Here is an 18,395-nt window from a genome sequence, read left to right as displayed (position 1 = left end):
CATATTAACACTTGTACAAATAGGGACACGGGTGGCACTGTGGTCTAAACCACTGAGCCTCTTGGGCTTTCTGATCAGGTCAGTGGTTCGAATCCCCACAATGGGGTGAGCTCCTGTTGCTCTGTCCCAGCTCCTGCCAACCTAGCAGTTTGAAAGCACGCCAGTACAAGTAGATAAATAAGTGCTGCTGCGGTGGGAAGGTAAACAGTGTTTCTCTGTGCTCTGGTTTCCATCACGGTGTTCGTTGTGGGCCACAAGCAGTTTAGTCATGCTGGCCACATAACCCAGAAAGCTGTCAGTAGACAAATGTCGGCTCCCTTGGCCTGAAAGCGAGTGCCGCACCCCACAGTCGCCTTTGACTGGACTTAATCATCCAGGGGTCCTTTACCTTTTTTTTAACCTATTCACTAATGTTTGATTTATTGGGCTTGCTTTCTGCTTGGTTCCAATTGTGCACATATAAATTTTGGGCATATAAGCTCTATAAGCATAGGCTCTGCACAGAGGTTCAACTGAATTCATGGGGACCCTTCAGCTGTGGAACTTACCGATTCACTCATTCATTCACTCAGGTATATATTTGTAACCTTTGGTAAGAGACTTGTTAAAAATTGTAGGAAACGGTGTTTACAATGTCAGTTCATAGTGATACACACAAACACACAAACACACACACACTGCATTTGCATAGTTATTTTAATAATTAAGTGTGATTTTTAATGCTAGCAAGATTTGGGGATTTTTAGTCTTCTGATACATTTCTCTTTCTCTTCAGGGAGACTGCACTGCTTGTTACAGAGCTCCTCGGTGCCCTGCTGGAACTAAAGCGACGGTAATTACAGTTCTACCCTTATGAGTCAAAATTAAACTGACAAGTTGCAATAAAATGTTTTGGAAAATAGCTACATTTTAAACAAACAAGCTTACACAGCAAAGGAAGTATCAAAAGGACTTGGAAGCTCTGTAACCTACATATGAATTATAAAATAGTTTGGTGGTTCCTTTCCTCACTCCCTCAATCATAAGATTTCAACATACATTTGAAGCACATTTCCCCACACCACAGAATCCTGGGAACTGTAGTTTGTTATGAGTGCTGGTAACTGTAGTTCTATAAGGGGTAAACTACAGTTCCCAGGATTCCTTTTTCAGGGAGTTGGATTTAGATGACCTTTGAGATTCCTTCCAACACTATGATTCTAAGCCATTCTGAACATGGGGGCTGGGAATACCTTGACCTATGGTGCATTTGTTGAATTTCTTGATTTCTTTGTTTTGTCCATTCCTCTTTTTTTCCCCATTTCTAAATATGAAACCGTAAGGGAGAGGTGAAGAGATGTACTTACACTCTCAACCACAGGATCTTGAACGGCTGTCAGAAGGATTGCTCTATGATGGTCAGGATACCACAGTGTTGCAAGGGCTACTTTGGGAATGAATGCCAAGGTAAGATTTCCTGGGATCAAACACTTAAGAAGCTTCTGGGAAGGGCTGCTGGAGGTGCTTGTACTTATACCTGTATATCTTTCTCAGTGATGCCATTAGCAGCGTGGGAAAGGGAGCAATTTAGGTCTCGATAACAACATGAGGGGGGAAAGGTTAAACATCCCCTTTCCCAGCACAACTTTTACAGTCAACATCTCGATAACAACATGAGGGGGGAAAGGTTAAACATCCCCTTTCCCAGCACAACTTTTACAGTCAACATTGGATCCCTTGATCCCTTTATGGCTGCCTAAAAAGGAAAACTGGGAGACCTGATCACAGGCTTCCTACATATCGTCTGTTCTGACTCTTGAACAGGAGAGTTGGCTTAGCAACCAGCAGGCAGCATGTGGCAAAAACATATGGCAGAGGGGCTGTCCAGAGTGTTTAACGTGATGTGGAAACGTTTTTCACAGAATCATAGAATTACAGAGTTGGAAGGTATCTTGAGGGTCATGTTGTCCAACCCCCTGCAATGCAGAAATCTCACTTAAAGCATCCATGACAGATGGCCATCCAAACCCTGCTTAAACACCTGCAATGAAGGAAAGTCAACCACCTTCTGAGTCTGTTCTACTGTTGAACAGCATTCACTGTCCAAAAGTTTTGCCTGGTGTTTAGTTGCAATGGCCTTTCTTGTACCTGTAACTTGAACCCATTGGTTTGCTCCATCTTCCGTATGAAAGCCCTTAAGATATTTAAAGATGACTGTCATATCTCCATTCAGTCTCCTCTTCTTATTCAAGCTAAGCATACACCAGCTCTCTCAACCACTCCTCATAAGGCTTTGTTTCCAGACCCTTGATCATTTTGGTTGCCCTGCTCTGCACATGTTCCAGCTTGCCCATATTCTTCTTAAACTGTGGTGCCCAGAGCTGGACACAATATTCCGAGTGTGGTCTGACCAAGGCAGACCTTGAGCGAGGCACTAAGCTTCTTCTGATGCAGCCTAGAATACCTGCTGCTGGTATACTTTTCCCATTATTGCCTCTCGTAAATAGATTTTAAAGGGTTTTGTTACCAAAAGCCTTCTGTACAGTTAAATAACAGGTCTATAAAAATCACCACAACCATCAAACAGTACTGATGCAAAGGTGCATAGGAGACAAAACTTCAGACAAAAGCCTGGGTGAAAAATAAGTTTTAAGTTGCTGTCATAAACTATAAAGAGGAACAGGTAGGTAGCCGTGTTGGTCTGACGCAGTCAAAATAAAATAAAAAATCCTTCCAGTAGCACCTTAGTGACCAACTAAGTTTGTCATAGGTATGCACACGAAAGCTCATACCTATGACAAACTTAGTTGGTCTCTAAGGTGCTAATGGAAGGATTTTTTATTTTTATATAAAGAGGAAGGACAATTTCCATAACTTGAGTACCTGCATTGAGAATGCTCTTTCATAGCTTGCCAAAATAAATGCAAGCAGCACTACAAGAGGACGTGTCCATGTATTCTTAACATCCACCCTATTATTTTGAATGTAAATTGTTATAATTTATTTTAATTTTGTATTGTTACATCGCTGCAGCCCACACTGGGACCTTATGATGAAGGGTAGTAAGAAATCAAGTAATAATGATGAATTAATATAAAGGTAAAGGGACCCCTGACCGTTAGGTCCAGTTGCGGACGACTCTAGGGTTGCAGCACTCATCTCGCTTTATTGGCCGAGGGAGCCGGCGTATAGTTTCCAGGTCATGACTAAGCCGCTTCTGGCGAACCAGAGCAGCACACTGAAACCCCGTTTACCTTCCCGCCGGAGTGGTACCTATTTATCTATTTGCACTTTGACGTGCTTTCAAACTGCTAGGTTGGCAGGAGTTGGGACCAAACAACCATCGCAGGGATTCGAACTGCCGACCTTCTGATTGGCAAGCCCTAGGCTCTGTGGTTTAGACCACAGCGCCACCCGCATCCCTTATTAATTAATATATTTGGAACCTAAGCCATAATATTCTTTCAGAGAAGATTATCACCTTAGCTCTGTATGGCTCCCTGTGACCAGTGGGGTCCTAACCCAATAAGTAATAAAATAGCCACCTTGGGGATAGTTCTTACAAGGACTGACTCGTTGCCATTTTCTGCTTCCCAGCTTGCCCTGGAGGGTCAGAAACGCCATGTAATAACCGTGGCTCATGTGATGAAGAATATGCTGGCACGGGAGAATGTACATGCAATGCTGGCTTCAATGGGACTTCTTGTGAGCTCTGTATGCCGGGAAGATACGGCTTGGATTGCAAATGTAGGTTTCACGTGGCTGTTGTTCCATTAAGTCCTTTACTTGTGTAACCTTTTGCCGGACTATAAGGGGTAGTGTGGTTTAGTTTCAGGGGTGGAGAACTTGTACTCCCATCATCCTTCACTGTTGGCCATGCTGCCTGGAGCTGATAGAAGATGGAGTGCAACAACATCTGCAGGGTCAGAGGTTCCCATCCTATGTTAGTGGTTGCAGAGTGTGTCTTAGCTGAACTTGGGAGACCTGACTTCAAACTTTCTAGGCTCAGCCTAACCTAGGCTGCTTATTTGTGGCAGGAGTGAAAAATGTGGTATGGACCCCTTTCACATGCCCCATCTTCAAGGGCTGCAACTTCTCTAATTATAAGGGACAGTGGGAAAATGCTTTTGCTAGGACCAGCTAGTGTTCATAATATAGGTTTTGGGGTTGCATCAAGCTCCTCCTTATAATCAGTCTCCTAATCATCCAACGACTTTCTGTTTACAGCCTGTGAGTGCACTTCACATGGACAGTGCGATGAAGGAATTTATGGATCAGGACAGTGCTTCTGTGAAACTGGATGGACCGGACAGCTCTGTGAAACCAAAATCGGTCTGACTCTTTAACAGTAGGAGAATGTTGTAACCTGCAAAGTAGATTTCATCTTGCCATTACTTTTTAGAGCCGTCAGCTAATTAAAATAGTCTTCACCATATTTTCCATAAGAATAATTCATAAAACTTAAAGAAATCAATATTCTTTGCATACTCTCATTCATGGTGTGGTTCTATAAGAGAGGTAGCCCACTCAGAATTAATTCCCTCATTTTAGTGGCTCTTGGTTTCGGGTAAATGTGCTTGAGATGTTATGACCAACATTTAATGGAGTAAAATAATTACTCCTCATCAACCATTTAGGATGCATCTACCCTTTGAACGGTTATTAGTTGAATGACCTGCCTCATAGGCCTGTTGTGAAGGCAAGGGAAATACAATGAAAGTTATAAAACAAATAGAAAAACTAAAGCTGATATATAAATATAAACAATGTTAGCAACATATTTGCTATCATCACTCCTCTATCATAACCCTCAAAACAATTGTAGATTTGTTTAAGAGGGATAAGGATGTGGGTGGCGCTGTGGGTTAAACTACAGAGCCTAGGGCTTGCCAATCAGAAGGTCAGCGGTTCGAATCCCTGCGACGGGGTGAGCTCCCGTTGCTCGGTCCCTGCTCCTGCCAACCTAGCAATTCGAAAGCACGTCAAAGTGCAAGTAGATAAATTGGTACCGCTACAGCGGGAAGGTAAACGGCATTTCCGTGTGCTGCTCTGGTTCGCCAGAAGCGGCTTTGTCATGCTGGCCAATAACGTGAGATGAGCATTGCAACCCCAGAGTCAGTCACAACTGGACCTAATGGTCAGGGGTCCCTTTACCTTTCTTTAAGAGTCTTTTTTGGGAGTCATTTTAGACTCGCAGCTGTCTATGGAGGCGCAGTCAATTCTGTGTCCAGGGCAGCTGTTTACCAGCTCCATCTTGTACGCAGGCTGAGACCCTATCTACCTGTGGGCTATCGCCAGAGTGGTGTATGCTCTGGTTATCTCTCACTTGGACTACTGCAATGCGCTCTATGTGGGACTACCTTTGAAGGTGACCCAGAAACTACAACTAATCCAGAATGCGGCAGCTAGACTGGTGACTGGGAGTGACTGCCAAGACCACATAACACTGGTCTTGGCTCCCAGTACGTTTCCGAGCACAATTCAAAGTGTTGGTGCTGACCTTTAAAGCCCTAAATGGCCTCAGTCCAGTATACCTGAAGGAGCATCTCTACCCCCATCGTTCTGCCCGGACACTGAGGTCCAGCACCGAGGGCCTTCTGGCAGTTCCCTCACTGTGAGAAGCCAGGTTACAGGGAACCAAGCAGAGGGCCTACTTGGTAGTGGCACCCGCCCTGTGGAACGCCCTCTCACCAGATGTCAAAGAGAACAACAACTACCAGACTTTTAGAAGACATCTGAAGGCAGCCCTGTTTAGGGAAGTTTTTAATGTTTGACGGACTACTGTATTTTAATATTTTGTTGGAAGCCGCCCAGAGTGGCTGGGGAAACCCAGCCAGATGGGTGGGGCATAAATAATAAATTACAGTATTACTATTATTATTCTAATTTCCTTCACAGCCTTAGCTCCTGAGTGTTCACCCAACTGTTCCATTAATGCTGTTTGCCAAGAGCAAAACATCTGCCAGTGCAAACCATACTATAATGGAGATGGAATCACCTGTACAGGTAAAATCACATTGAGAGTCAGCTAGAAAGATCAGCCGCTAATAAAATTGAAAGAATGTGTTTTAATTGAAATCTTTCAGCATGTTTAAACCCCACCCCCACCCCTATTTTCCAGCCCTCATGCAGTTCCTATGTGATGTGATAAAATATGAAAGTATCTGTAAACTCCACCAATACGTGCATTTTAGTGTGGCATTAAGGGGGCCTGGATTAACCCTGCACAAAGCAAGCCAATATTTTGTGCTTACAACAAATTATTCATAATGACAGCCTACTTACTTTAGCCTAATTGCCCATGATATTCCAAGGCTGGTCTCCACAGCCAAAAGGTAAGGTTACACTTATAGATCCCGTTCCTGGAATATTAAAGGGGAGGGGGACCCACTTCTGTGCTTCTGGGTGTTCCAGTCAGGTGATTATTAGCTCTGAAGCACTTATCACCTGTTAGGGAAGAGTGTTTAGTCTCCCTCGCACACCTACCTGATGATCATGACTGTCAGATCTGGCAGCCCAGATCATCTGTTTGCAAGTGGAAAGGAAAGGAAAAGGAGAGAATCTTCAAGCACAAGCTCAGACTAGCAGACTTCTCTAGCTTTGTAGCATTTGAAGGGATTTCTCTCTTTTTAAGTTTGTTTCTTTGTTGCAATGGCTGCAAGCGTTGATGTGCTATTTAACTCAACAAATTGAGCCAAGTTCAGCGGTTCGTTTTAGCTCTGACCTTTCCTTCCTAGCCTTTAACTTTTAGAGAGGAACCTGATCACTAAAGTTCTTCCCATTCCAAAGCTGGTCCAATAAGAGCAGGGGAAGAGCACACCAAGGGCATAGATCTATCCCAATGTAGAGGACAGACTGAACACTTGCTTCTCCCTAGGGTAAATTCAGGCATTTGGTGTCACAATGGTAGACACAAGGTAACATAACATTCAGATACTGCCAGAAATATTCTGTATTTTCTCATTCTTTGGGGGGCCAAAAAATCGCACTTCATCAATATAAAGGAATAGAATAATGCCTGGAGGACTGCTCTATCAGTCACTTGCAATAATAGCTAACACATAGAACTTCCATTTTCAAAAGCAATATAAATACACATATGTCTTTTGCTTTGCAGCTGAGGACCTTTGTAAGAAAACCGACGGTGGCTGTCATAAGAATGCAAAATGTGTACAAACTGGTGTGAAAGTCAATTGCACATGTCAGAGAGGATACAAAGGAGACGGCCACACCTGCCTGGCTATCAACCCTTGCACCGATGGGTTTAATGGAGGTTGCCATGAACATGCAACTTGCACCACGACGGGACCTGTAAGTGTTAAGAGTCTTTCACCTTGTCCTAGGCCAGGCATCTCCAAACTTCGGCCCTCCAGATGTTTTGGACTACAATTCCTAACCACTGGTCCTCTTAGCTAGGGATCATGGGAGTTGTAGGCCAAAACATCTGGAGGGCCGCAGTTTGGGGGTGCCTGTCCTAGGCAATGTATGACCTTTGAAACGTTGCTGGACTCCCATCACCATTGACCATGCTGTCTGGGGATGATGGGAGTGAAACAACATCTGGAAGGCTGCAGATTCCAAACCCCTGTCCGAGAGGCTGTTTCTCTCATTGGTATTCAGGGAACTGTTCAGATAGCATCATTTGCCCACATTTGCAATTGTGCACTCTTAGCCCCTAACAAAACTTTGGAAGTGTCCCAGGAAAAGCTAAATGTATCCCCCCACCCTCCTAGCTATTCCGGTCAGTCATACATACTGCAGATTGTAAACCACATTTTAGCCCATTGGGTCTGCAAAGTAGCTTACAGAATGTAATCATAAAATAATCATAACATGTAATAAACCACAGCCAGCATTTCCCTGTGCTCCAGGTTGGGCCAAGGGGAGATGGAAGCAGTGTGTGCATGAAATGAAAACTCTGCGGATGTGTGTGAGCCTGCCCTCCTGTGTTTGAGGGCCCTTCTGCCTATTCTGCGGAGTGGGGCACTAGACCTTCTGCCCCAAAGATCTTCCTTCTGGTGGCAGCACTATAAGTATTTTTACCCTGAAAGAGAACTGCATGGCTGGTCTGAAAATATCATGTTCAGTTCCAGCTGCTGAGAGAACTTAATACAGTCTGCAAAACATTAATCAGTTTCCCTCCTGAACTTCAACGCAATCCATTCCGGAAGACCGTTTGACTTTCGACACATTCGAAAACCGAGGCACAAAGGGTGGTCTGCAAATTTCATTGAGAAAAATTGGGAAATATGCAACGAAATATCTTGAAACGTTCAGCTTCCGAGATGCTCATAAACAGTGGTAGATACAAAGGATCTTACACACACATTTCCCCCTTCTTCTTGAATGAACAGTATGCCATAAGATATGTGCTGAAGTGTTTACCATCTAGGGGGAAAGGCTATAGCTCAGTGGTAGAGCATCTGCCTTGCATGCAGTCCCAAGTTCAGTCTCCAGTGGCATCTCCAAGTAGGGCTGGGTTCCTCTGCCGGAAACCGTGGAGAGCCAGTCAGTGTAGGCAATACTGATTTAGAAGGACCCAGTGGTCTGACTCTTGTAAGGCAGCTTCCAATGTTTATGCAGTTTCATTGCAAATTTCTCTCCCAGGATAAGCGCAAGTGTCAATGCAAAGATAACTACATTGGCGATGGAATTGATTGTGAGGTGAAACAGCTACCGGTAGACAGATGTTTGCAAGATAATGGGCAATGCCATGCTGATGCTGACTGTGCCGATCTCCATTTCCAAGGTCAGTACACCACAAGCAGGCACACAATTATAGTGATTGTGAATATATAAAAAAAGTAAGACTGTTCCATGACTCTCATGGGCCTAGGCTTCTCAGAATTACATAGTCCTAAAATTCTTTTAAATCTTGCCATAGCTACCCAAAGCAACTTAAATGGGGAAATTTGCTACATTATAGATGGTCACTTTCTGTAGTCTTGGTGAACGTGCTTTTCTCTAGACCAAAGGAAGGGAACTATGGTCCTTCATCCAACTGTTAGTCTGCAACTCCCGTCAGGCAGAATTGCCAATAGTGAGCGTTTCAGTCCAATAACAGCTGGAAGGTACCAGCTAAGAGAGAACATCTCTAGACCAGCTTTGGTTCCACAAATGTTATAGGACTAAATCACCCTATTTTAGATATAAACAGCTAGATGTTATGTTTTTGTTTTGCTTATGTATTGACTGATTTATTGCATACAATCAATATTCCTTGCCTAACTAGCAATAGATTGACTTGACAAAAGAGGGGTGTGTCTTTGGAGCACTGAATCTTCTTATTGCTGCTAGAAGTCATTTTTGGTAGGACCATGAGGGGCCAGTTCATGATCCAAGACATAATTATCCACAAGACATCTAGAAAACCAAACCCTATATATTCAGGATACACTGTGAAATGGAAATGTGGGATATAAAACTGTATAATGGAAAGGGTTGATTTTGGGGTTTGCTCCATTCTTCCTTTCAGATACTACTGTTGGAGTTTTTCATGTACGTTCTCCAAAGGGTCAGTATAAAATGACTTACGACACAGCAAATAAGACCTGTGCAAACGAAGGAGCAACAATGGCTACTTACACTCAGCTTGTCTATTCACAACAGGTAACAATGCTTATTTCCACTTGCAGGCAAAGCAGATAACTAACATATGCTTGAACTGAACAGTGAGACTTAGCTGCCAGGAGAATAAGTTGTTAAGGACACGTGCCATCAGGAATACATGTATTTTGTTTTGAAGAAAAAAGAAGTACGTAGGAAAACTTTCAAATAAATACAATATTGACTGTTGCTGCAACCTGCTTTAAAAAAAAAAGCACCAGAGACTGGTTCACACAAAAAACTCCTTTTCGTATTTTTGCTTCTTTGTTCAAATAACAAACACAAGTCCTGTGCATTCCCAAGTCAGTGCTATAATAAACACAGTGCGCTTTTACCAATCCAGATCAGAACTGGGTCAGTACAGTGGTACCTTGTTTCCCAAACGCCTCTGTTGTCGTACATTTCTGTTCTCAAACACCGAAAAACCGAAAGTAAATGCTTCTGTTTTCGAACGTTTTTCGGAACCTGAACATGCGATGCGGCTTCCGCTGAGTACAAGAAGCTCTTGCAACCAATGGGAAGCCAAGCCTCGGTTTTTGAACATTTCGGAAGTCAAACAGGCCTCCAGAACGGATTACGTTCAAGAACCGAGGTACCACTGTAGTATCCTGCGCAAGCGAATGCACGAGCCTGCTTTGATAGAACTTGTAAGTGAATGAGGTCCTTGAGCCTTTCGGGATGTGGCAAGTCTTGGCTGGATGTGTGCAAGCACCTGTACTGATGCACAGAGACTGGTAGCGAGTGTGTGCCATCCTAATTGCCATGGGACCTTTTGCTTGGCAAATGAGGCAACGTATAGCAAGTCCGCCTCTCAGACTGCATGCGAAGCGCTCCGCTTTACCTCTCTCTCCCAACTCAGGCTGAAAGAACGTGCATATGATTCTAGAAAGGCCAGAGATCTCTGTCCCAGATGGCAAGTTTCCTTATGCAGCATCACAGTGCCAAATCTGGAGCATGGGGCATCGACCAATGCCGGCTACTTTGCTAGGGTTTTCCCCGATGCTAACTCAAGGGCACCAGTTGCAGTTCTGTCCCAGCATGGAAATGTTTAAAGCCCACCCAGTCTTAAGCTTCTTGGCAATGGAATGCCCAGTCATGTGACTGGGCCATGAGAGAGAGAGAGAACCGGGAAGAGGCCAGCGCTTAAGTCACAGCCTTCAAAGTAAGGCTTCGTTGGGCTTTGGCAGCCTAAAGCCAGTCGTAGCATTAGGTTAACATCATTTCCCATTTTCCTTTGTTTCATGATTATGTGCTAACGGCAGGCAAAGTATCATCTATGTGCTGCTGGCTGGCTGGCAAATGGAAGAGTAGCCTATCCGACTGCCTTCTCTGCCCCCAAATGCGGTGGAGGAGTTGTCGGGATTATTGACTACGGGTACAGAGTCAACATGAGTGAAACATGGGATGTCTACTGTTACAGAGTCAAAGGTAAGGGGGGGGAAGTGCCTTTGCCTAGTGTCATTTGCCAGAAATATAGTTCATTTCCAGAACTACTACTAAGACCGAATTGTCAATGTATATTAGCTTGGCAGCAGACGCAAAGCCATTTCTGAGGTACTGTGAAGAGTTTTTAGCCAGGGGTAGGCAACCTAATGCCCATGGGCCAATTGCCTTCTCAATCCGGCCCGCAGACGGTCTGGGAATCGGTGTTTTTTTACATGAGTAGAATGTTTAATTATTTAAAATGCATCTCTGGGTTATTTGTGGGGCGTAGGAATTCATTCATATTTTTTTTCCAAAATATACTCCGGCCCCCCACATGGTCTGAGGGATGGTGGACCGGCCCATGGCTGAAAAAGGTTGCTGACCCCTGATAACACTGGAAATAGGGGGGGGGGACCTCGTGGTTTCCTACAGTTTGACACATTCATATTGTCTGCTCTGACATTCAAATTGGGGTCTGAATAATGTCTACAGACAATGAGGCAGTTGCTGAGGGTGGGGCATCATGAAGAAGGGCTCCCTAATTGTCTAGCCACTAGTAGCTTGGGGGGGGATTCCTTTGGTTTACATTTTAATGCAAATTTACCTAATTGAAGCCATACGGGAACCAAAACACACCTATCCAAATTTTGCGATGCAGCTCTCCAACCATATAACACATACTAAAATGTATATATTAGGGGAACGTGCAAAAAAAGTGCATGTATTAATCCAAATAATGTACAAATATATATACAGTAATTATTTTTACCAACATGAATGTATAAGGCAGAATTGCATGCAAATATTGTATTGTGTAGTGGGATGGATAAGGATATCTCTCTCTCTCTCTCTCTCTCTCACACACACACACATATATATATATCTTTTTGCAATTGTAGATAGTTCTCTAGATATGGAAGCTTCATCTCTGCTTGCTGTCTAAAATTGTGTTGTTTTGTGTTTTATAGATGTCAACTGCACCTGTAAAATTGGTTATGTGGGTGATGGATTTACATGCAGTGGGAATCTGCTTCAAGTCCTCATTTCTTTGTCAAAATTTACAAACTTCGTCTCAGTAAGTACAGACCACTTCGCCCCAAAAAGTGAAATTAAATAAAATATGCCTCAAAATTTCAAAAATGAACCAACATCTTTATTTCTGTGTATCTGAAGAAGTGTGCATGCACACGAAAGCTCATACCAAAATATAAACTTAGTTGGTCTTTAAGGTGCTACTGAAGGAATTTTCTTATTTTGCTTCGACTCAGACCAACACGGCTACCTACCTGTAACTATCTTTATTCCTGTTACACTTCTGTTTTTAGTAAATCATATTAGCTTAAAGTGGAACAATAAATAGGCTATAAGCAGACAATGAATAAATTGTAACATGTTATGGCTATCAGATGTGATCCTTTGGCAATTAAGGTCAAGAAGCAATTGTTTGCAATCCCAGGCTTCTTGTGTTTGTTTTTCTTTGTTCTCATAAGTATGAAAATTGTCTAAGAACAACTATAAGATGTCATCACACCAGAAATAACGCTTTCTCTTGAGAAGGCATAGCAAAGTTGTTTTTGTTGTTTAGTCGTTTAGTCGTGTCCGACTCTTCGTGACCCCATGGACCATAGCACGCCAGGCACTCCTGTCGTCCACTGCCTCCCGCAGTTCACTTTGGTCAACTATTCACTATTGTTCAGCCTAATCTCTTAGACAGTTGTATGTATAAAGGAAATGTTATATTGTAGGATCATTTGCATATGTTTGCCAGACTCATATTACCAAAAAAATGTTCCATTTGCTTTGTGAGTTACGTTACTCAGATTATTACTTTTTCTTTCTTCTTTCATCTCAATAAAATTCTTCATAAAACTATATTCTATTTGAGGATTTCATCTCACCAGAATAAATTCTGTCCATTCACAGAGAATACTGACTTACTCAAACACATCAAAGCAAGGCCAAGAGTTCCTGAAATACATCACAAATTTATCCACTCACGCAACACTGTTTGTACCGGGCAATGACGGGCTGAAGGAAAATGAGGTAAATGACTTAATTCTACTGTTATTATATGCCAGCTCTGGGAGTTAAAATGCCAACATACGCTGATCCAAGAAAGTGCCTCTTTCAACTGACAGCAAGTCCTACAACCTAGAAGTGAATGGCTGCCATTCACTCCTATGGGGAAAACTTGTGCTGCACTTAGGGATGGAGGACACAAAACTATCCATAAGTAGTCAGACCTCTTGCATAGGGGTGCAATACATCTCTCTGTATAAAGACTCTCACCTGGCTAACCCATAAGTCCTTATGTGTGCTCTCTCTTCAAGACCTGACCATTTCTAATGAAAGAACCATTACTTTAGAAGAGGGGGAGCCAACATGATACCCTCCCCATGCTCTTGGGCAGGCTTCCTCAAACCTGGCCCTCCAGGTGTTTTTGGCCTACAACTCCCATGATCCCTAGCTAGCAGGACCTGTGGTCAGGGGTGATGGGAATTGTAGTCTCAAAACATCTGGAGCGCCGAAGTTGAGGAAGCCTGCTCTTGGGCTACAGTTCCCACCATCCCTGATCGTTGGCCATGGTGGCTGGGACTGATGGGAGATGGAGTCCAGCAACCTCTGGCTTACCCCTGCATTAGGTTGTTTTAGAGCTAAAGATTTTTAGATATAGATTGTCTACATACCACGGCCCCCACTAGGAAATGTTGCTCTCCAAACTACAAATGCCATATTCTTCATTTCTCATTCCCAGCACCTTATTTATTAAGCTGCATGGTGGTAAGATTTAGGCAAGCCTTTTCACTTACCAGATTTAATGCCCTTCCACTAGATTAGCCATGTCCAGAGTCCGGCCCCTCTGGCAGTTTATTTCCTGTGGAAAATTCCTTTAGAAAGCTGTACAACTTTGGTGAAAAATCCTTTAAAAAACTCAACAACTAAAAAAAGCTCAGCAACTTTGGTCGGCCCTCATGCATGTTCACTTCATCAAATCTGGCCCTCTTTGAAAAAAGTTTGTGCACCCCTGCACTAGATCTATTGATGGACCATAGGACAGGAATTCCTGCTGCAGAACATAAATATCTGTGTGGGTCTGAGGAAATAGAAAATCTGATCCATTTTTAAAATGCATTTTTTGCATTTTTACCCATGCAAGTCTCTTGGTTTTTATGTTGGCTTTCTATTAGCAGATACCAGGTCTTACATTACAGAAAAAGCAACTACGTTTTTGGCTGCCATTATTAAAACACATAGCAAACTGACAGAGTGATATATCTGTATCTACATATATTATCCTGAGTCAATAGCAAATTATCTAAAGCATGAATGTTGCTCTGGATAACTCTGAAGACTTTGTGTAATTGCTCTGCTATGTACTTATATAAAAATAATGAAGTTGAATTGAAAATGTCTCTGTCAACAAAAACCCATTCCTTGCTGCACACATCACCCATGAGAATGATGGAATGGGCCAGGATTTTCCAGGGTGGCCATTTTCCTAGTTTTAAATAATAGGCATTCCAAGGTAGGCTTTTATTTTCTTTAGCCTAGGCAGGGATGATAAACCTGTGGCCCTCCAGACACAGTTGGACTCCAAACTCCCCTCAGCCCCAGCCAGGATGATGGGAGTCCAACAACATAGAGGATGACAGCTTCTTCATTTGTGGACTAGGCAATGATGGTTCTCGTTTAAGAATAGTAGCATGTGATTTTAATTTTATTTTTCTGCATTTTGACACAATTGTATTCTGTGGAAAGTCCTGCCATCAAACAACGCTTTAAGATTAATGTTTAAAAGCTGGGTCATGGCATGTGAATTGAGGAAGTTCTAGAAAATCCATTGAGTGTTTCTGTTCATTGATATTACTGTATGTTGGGTTGCTGCCTTCAGACACTTTCTGGAAGAGACATTGAATATCATTTATCCAACGCTGGTGCATTCTATTATGAAGATTTGACCAATGGAAGTACCCTTCAAACCAGAATAGGGAAAAAATTGTTAATTACACACACAGGAGGCCAGATTTCTGCAGCTAACAAGGTGGGTGCTTTGTACACAAGTGTGTGTGTGTGTGTGTGTGTGTGTGTGTTTTCATAGGAGCGTGTCTGGTTCATACATTTCCTTTACCGTGTTGTTTTAATAGAATTGTTCTGTGGCATGTTTATATTTTAATGTTTAAACAACTGGTTTTTATACCTTGTAAACCTGCCTAGAAGCCTATTTTGACTGTAAGCAATATATATATAATAATAATAATAATAATAATAATAATAATAATAATAATAATAAATACCCCACCCATCTGGTTGGGTTTCCCTAGCCGCTCTGGGCGGCTTCCAACAGAATATTAAAATACAATTACCTATTCAACATTAAAAGCTTCCCTAAACCGGGCTGCCTTCAGATGTCTTCTAAAATATTAATAAACTGCACTTTGTTAAAAAATACAATGTTCCAGGAAAACATCGAGGGGGGGGGATCCATAAATTCTGCTTGGTTGTGGTTTCAAAACCTTGTCTAAATAACATTGTTTCTAGGCAATGTCTAAAAGAAGGAAGGGGTGATTCCTGCCAAACTTACAATTAATATTATTTTCCCCAGTGAGGTATAGAAGTGCTGCAGTCCTCTTCCTTCCACCCGGAATATAGTGCTTTATTCACATCAACCTCCCCACTCAAATCAAACAGGCTGAGTTTTTCATTCCTACATGAATAACTCAGCCTGTTTCCTGTTTTGATTTGAGTGGGGAGGATATGAATAAAGCAATGTTGATTGTCATAGACAGGGAACTGCAAAGGCCAGGAATGGCTAATGATTCACAAGTAGGTGGGTTGTAGGTCAGGGGTCATTTCCAGACCCTCTTTGTTATGTGTGAACCAGGTTATGGATGCACAACATGTAGGTTGAACAAAAGAATACGTCCTTGGCTACTATGAAATCCATGTCATAGGGTTGAAATGCCTCCAGGCCAGATTTTAGGAGAGCGGTTTTGAAGAGTGGGATGACCCTGCCGTAAGCGTAGAAGCAGATGCGGATTGTGGATGGACAGTACTGGATATCACCCATACTTTTAGCAAGACATTAATTAGAATCAGAATATTATTTCAGAAATATTGTTTTGCCTGGAAATATATATGAAATCAATCCAAAGGTGGTGGCTTCAGTCTTCAGTAGTACAGTGGTACCTCGGTTTAAGTACACAATTGGTTCCGGAAGTCTGTACTTGACCTGAAGCGTACTTAACCTGAAGCGAACTTTCCCATTGAAAGTAATGGAAAGTGGATTAATCCGTTCCAGACGGGTCCGTGGAGTACTTAAACTGAAAGTACTCAAACAGAAGCATACTTAAACCGAGGTATGACTGTATCTAGTATTGGGTAGACATGAAGGGGAGCCAAAGGTTAACACATATTCCTAGGAAACTTGGTAATTACAATCTAGTAATTTGTAAGTACCATAGTTGTCATATTGTAATAACATACCATATCAGGATTGAGCAAGTAAAGTTACCCAGTGAGATGGAAAGAATGTGACATTAGTTCAGCAACAGATTATATCTGCCTAAAACTAAAATGTAGCTGAAGCAAATTCCCTGTTAAGAGAGGCTAGATTCCACCTCCTCCAGCCAGCTGCTTCCAGTAACTCCCGCCAGAGAAGAATTGAAGTTTCCTTGGGCTGATGTCCAATAACATATTAAAATAAGGGGCTGAGTTCTTCAGCCATGAGCGGGATTGTATGAAAAGGCTGTACGCACTAAGAAATAAGCTCCAGCTGTGTTTTGGAGAAACTTAGAAAGGTCAGATAAGTATTTGTCAAGTTGCCGTTTTGTTTGCTTTTTCTTTTTAGGTGGAAAAAAGGTATGTGGCTGGGCAAGCTATCCTCGAATGGGACATTGTTGCTTCCAATGGGGTCATCCATGTCATCACAGCACCTCTGAAGGCTCCTCCTGTGCCCCATGTAAGTCTTGTGCAACTGGTCTCTTTTGTTTCTTCACTTGCTGGTCAACTGGAAAACTGAACAAATAGTCCCACGTCTTCTTTGGAAACAGATATGAGCTTTGAGAAGAGTGCATACAGATGTCCGTAGCCTTAGCAGGGAGCCTGCTGCAGAAGTGCACTCACTTTATTTGGTGCACGTAATGGTTTCTCTCCAAGACGTATCTCAGAGAAAATGGTCCCGCACCCTGCAACTCGCCTGGGTAATTTGCAACAGAATATGGATTTCCACTGCACTTTGGCTGGCAGTCATATCATTCATAGAGCAATTCCTCTCCTTTTTGAAGCAGGACAGCTTACTATGGTCTTGACCCCGTCATGCATTAATTAGACTTAAGCACGTTGACTGTACCCACTGATGATGCAGCCCCCCAAGTACCTGCCCATTGCCTCATGTGGCCTTGGGGGAGTAAGGAAGGTTGCCCACCTCAAAAGGCATAGGCGCACCAATTGAGGATACTAATTGAATCTGACAAAGTGGGCTCTAGTTCATAAAAGCTTATGCCACGATAAATTTGGGAAACTCTGAAGTAATACATGCTGTTGTGTTCTTTACAACTAACAGGATTATCCATATTCCAGTACTTTAGACGTAACAAGATTACTTAAACAACATGTAGCATCCAATAACAGGGAGTTTCACCTTAGTCGCAGCTTCTTATCAGGCTTCCAAGGGGAGGGGAGGTGGAAACTCCCTTCCTAAAGCATTGGTTTTCCTTTGTTGTCTTAACTTAGGCATCTCTACATCCTGGAATTGGAATATTCTTTGCAGTCCTCCTGGTCATAGGAATCATTGCTCTAATCGGATATTCATACTTCAGATTTAAGCAGGGAACCATTCGTTTCCCATATTTCAAGGTAAGAAACCAATGCAAATGTAAGTTGACCTTCATAGCTGCCACCTTTTCCCATTATGAACAGAATTTGAGCATCTTCATTTTGTTACCACCTTGGCCTGGTTCAGACATTATAGGCAAGCCATTGTTATGAACATTATGAACAGCCTTTGGGGTTTGGGAGCTGAAGGCCGCTATTGAAGCATCCTGGTCTTCCAATAATACCTCAGCAGTGCCACAGGCTGATAGCATCCATGCCACACCGCATTGAGGCAGTAATTACTGCAAAAGGGGCCCAAACCATATACTGGGTACATATGCATGCTTCTACTTTTCAGAGGTCCAATATTGTTTTATTTGCAATTCTTGTTTTATTGATTTCATTTAATATTCTAATTTTCGGAGATTGTGAATTTGAGGTTTTCTTCAGCTATATGCCATAATCATCACAATTACAGCAAATAAAGGCTTGACATAGCTCACTTTGCATGCCATGAGTCTATCTCCTATATTGGTTTCACCTTTTAAGTTGCATTACCGAAATAAATGAAC

At 42.5% G+C, this 18,395-nt stretch overlaps 1 protein-coding gene across 1 annotated transcript in view; it reads left to right on the top strand.

Annotated features, from left to right (window-relative positions):
- The window catches only part of STAB2 (stabilin 2), an 88,643-nt gene that overhangs the window by 67,290 nt on the left and 2,958 nt on the right, over positions 1–18,395 (top strand). The window contains exons 54-67 of the mRNA XM_060279901.2: positions 776–832; positions 1,323–1,446; positions 3,577–3,726; positions 4,207–4,311; positions 5,878–5,985; positions 7,097–7,290; positions 8,587–8,728; positions 9,455–9,588; positions 10,848–11,013; positions 11,979–12,085; positions 12,934–13,053; positions 14,903–15,052; positions 16,859–16,969; positions 17,743–17,865. Of these exons, the coding sequence (XP_060135884.1) occupies positions 776–832; positions 1,323–1,446; positions 3,577–3,726; positions 4,207–4,311; positions 5,878–5,985; positions 7,097–7,290; positions 8,587–8,728; positions 9,455–9,588; positions 10,848–11,013; positions 11,979–12,085; positions 12,934–13,053; positions 14,903–15,052; positions 16,859–16,969; positions 17,743–17,865 (1,791 nt within the window). The remainder of the gene's footprint in view (positions 1–775; positions 833–1,322; positions 1,447–3,576; positions 3,727–4,206; positions 4,312–5,877; positions 5,986–7,096; positions 7,291–8,586; positions 8,729–9,454; positions 9,589–10,847; positions 11,014–11,978; positions 12,086–12,933; positions 13,054–14,902; positions 15,053–16,858; positions 16,970–17,742; positions 17,866–18,395) is intronic.

The sequence above is a fragment of the Zootoca vivipara genome, chromosome 9 (genome assembly GCF_965207765.1).
Source record: "Zootoca vivipara chromosome 9, rZooViv2.hap1.1, whole genome shotgun sequence".
Lineage (NCBI taxonomy): Eukaryota > Metazoa > Chordata > Lepidosauria > Squamata > Lacertidae > Zootoca > Zootoca vivipara.
This window is presented reverse-complemented; position numbering and strand designations above follow the sequence as displayed.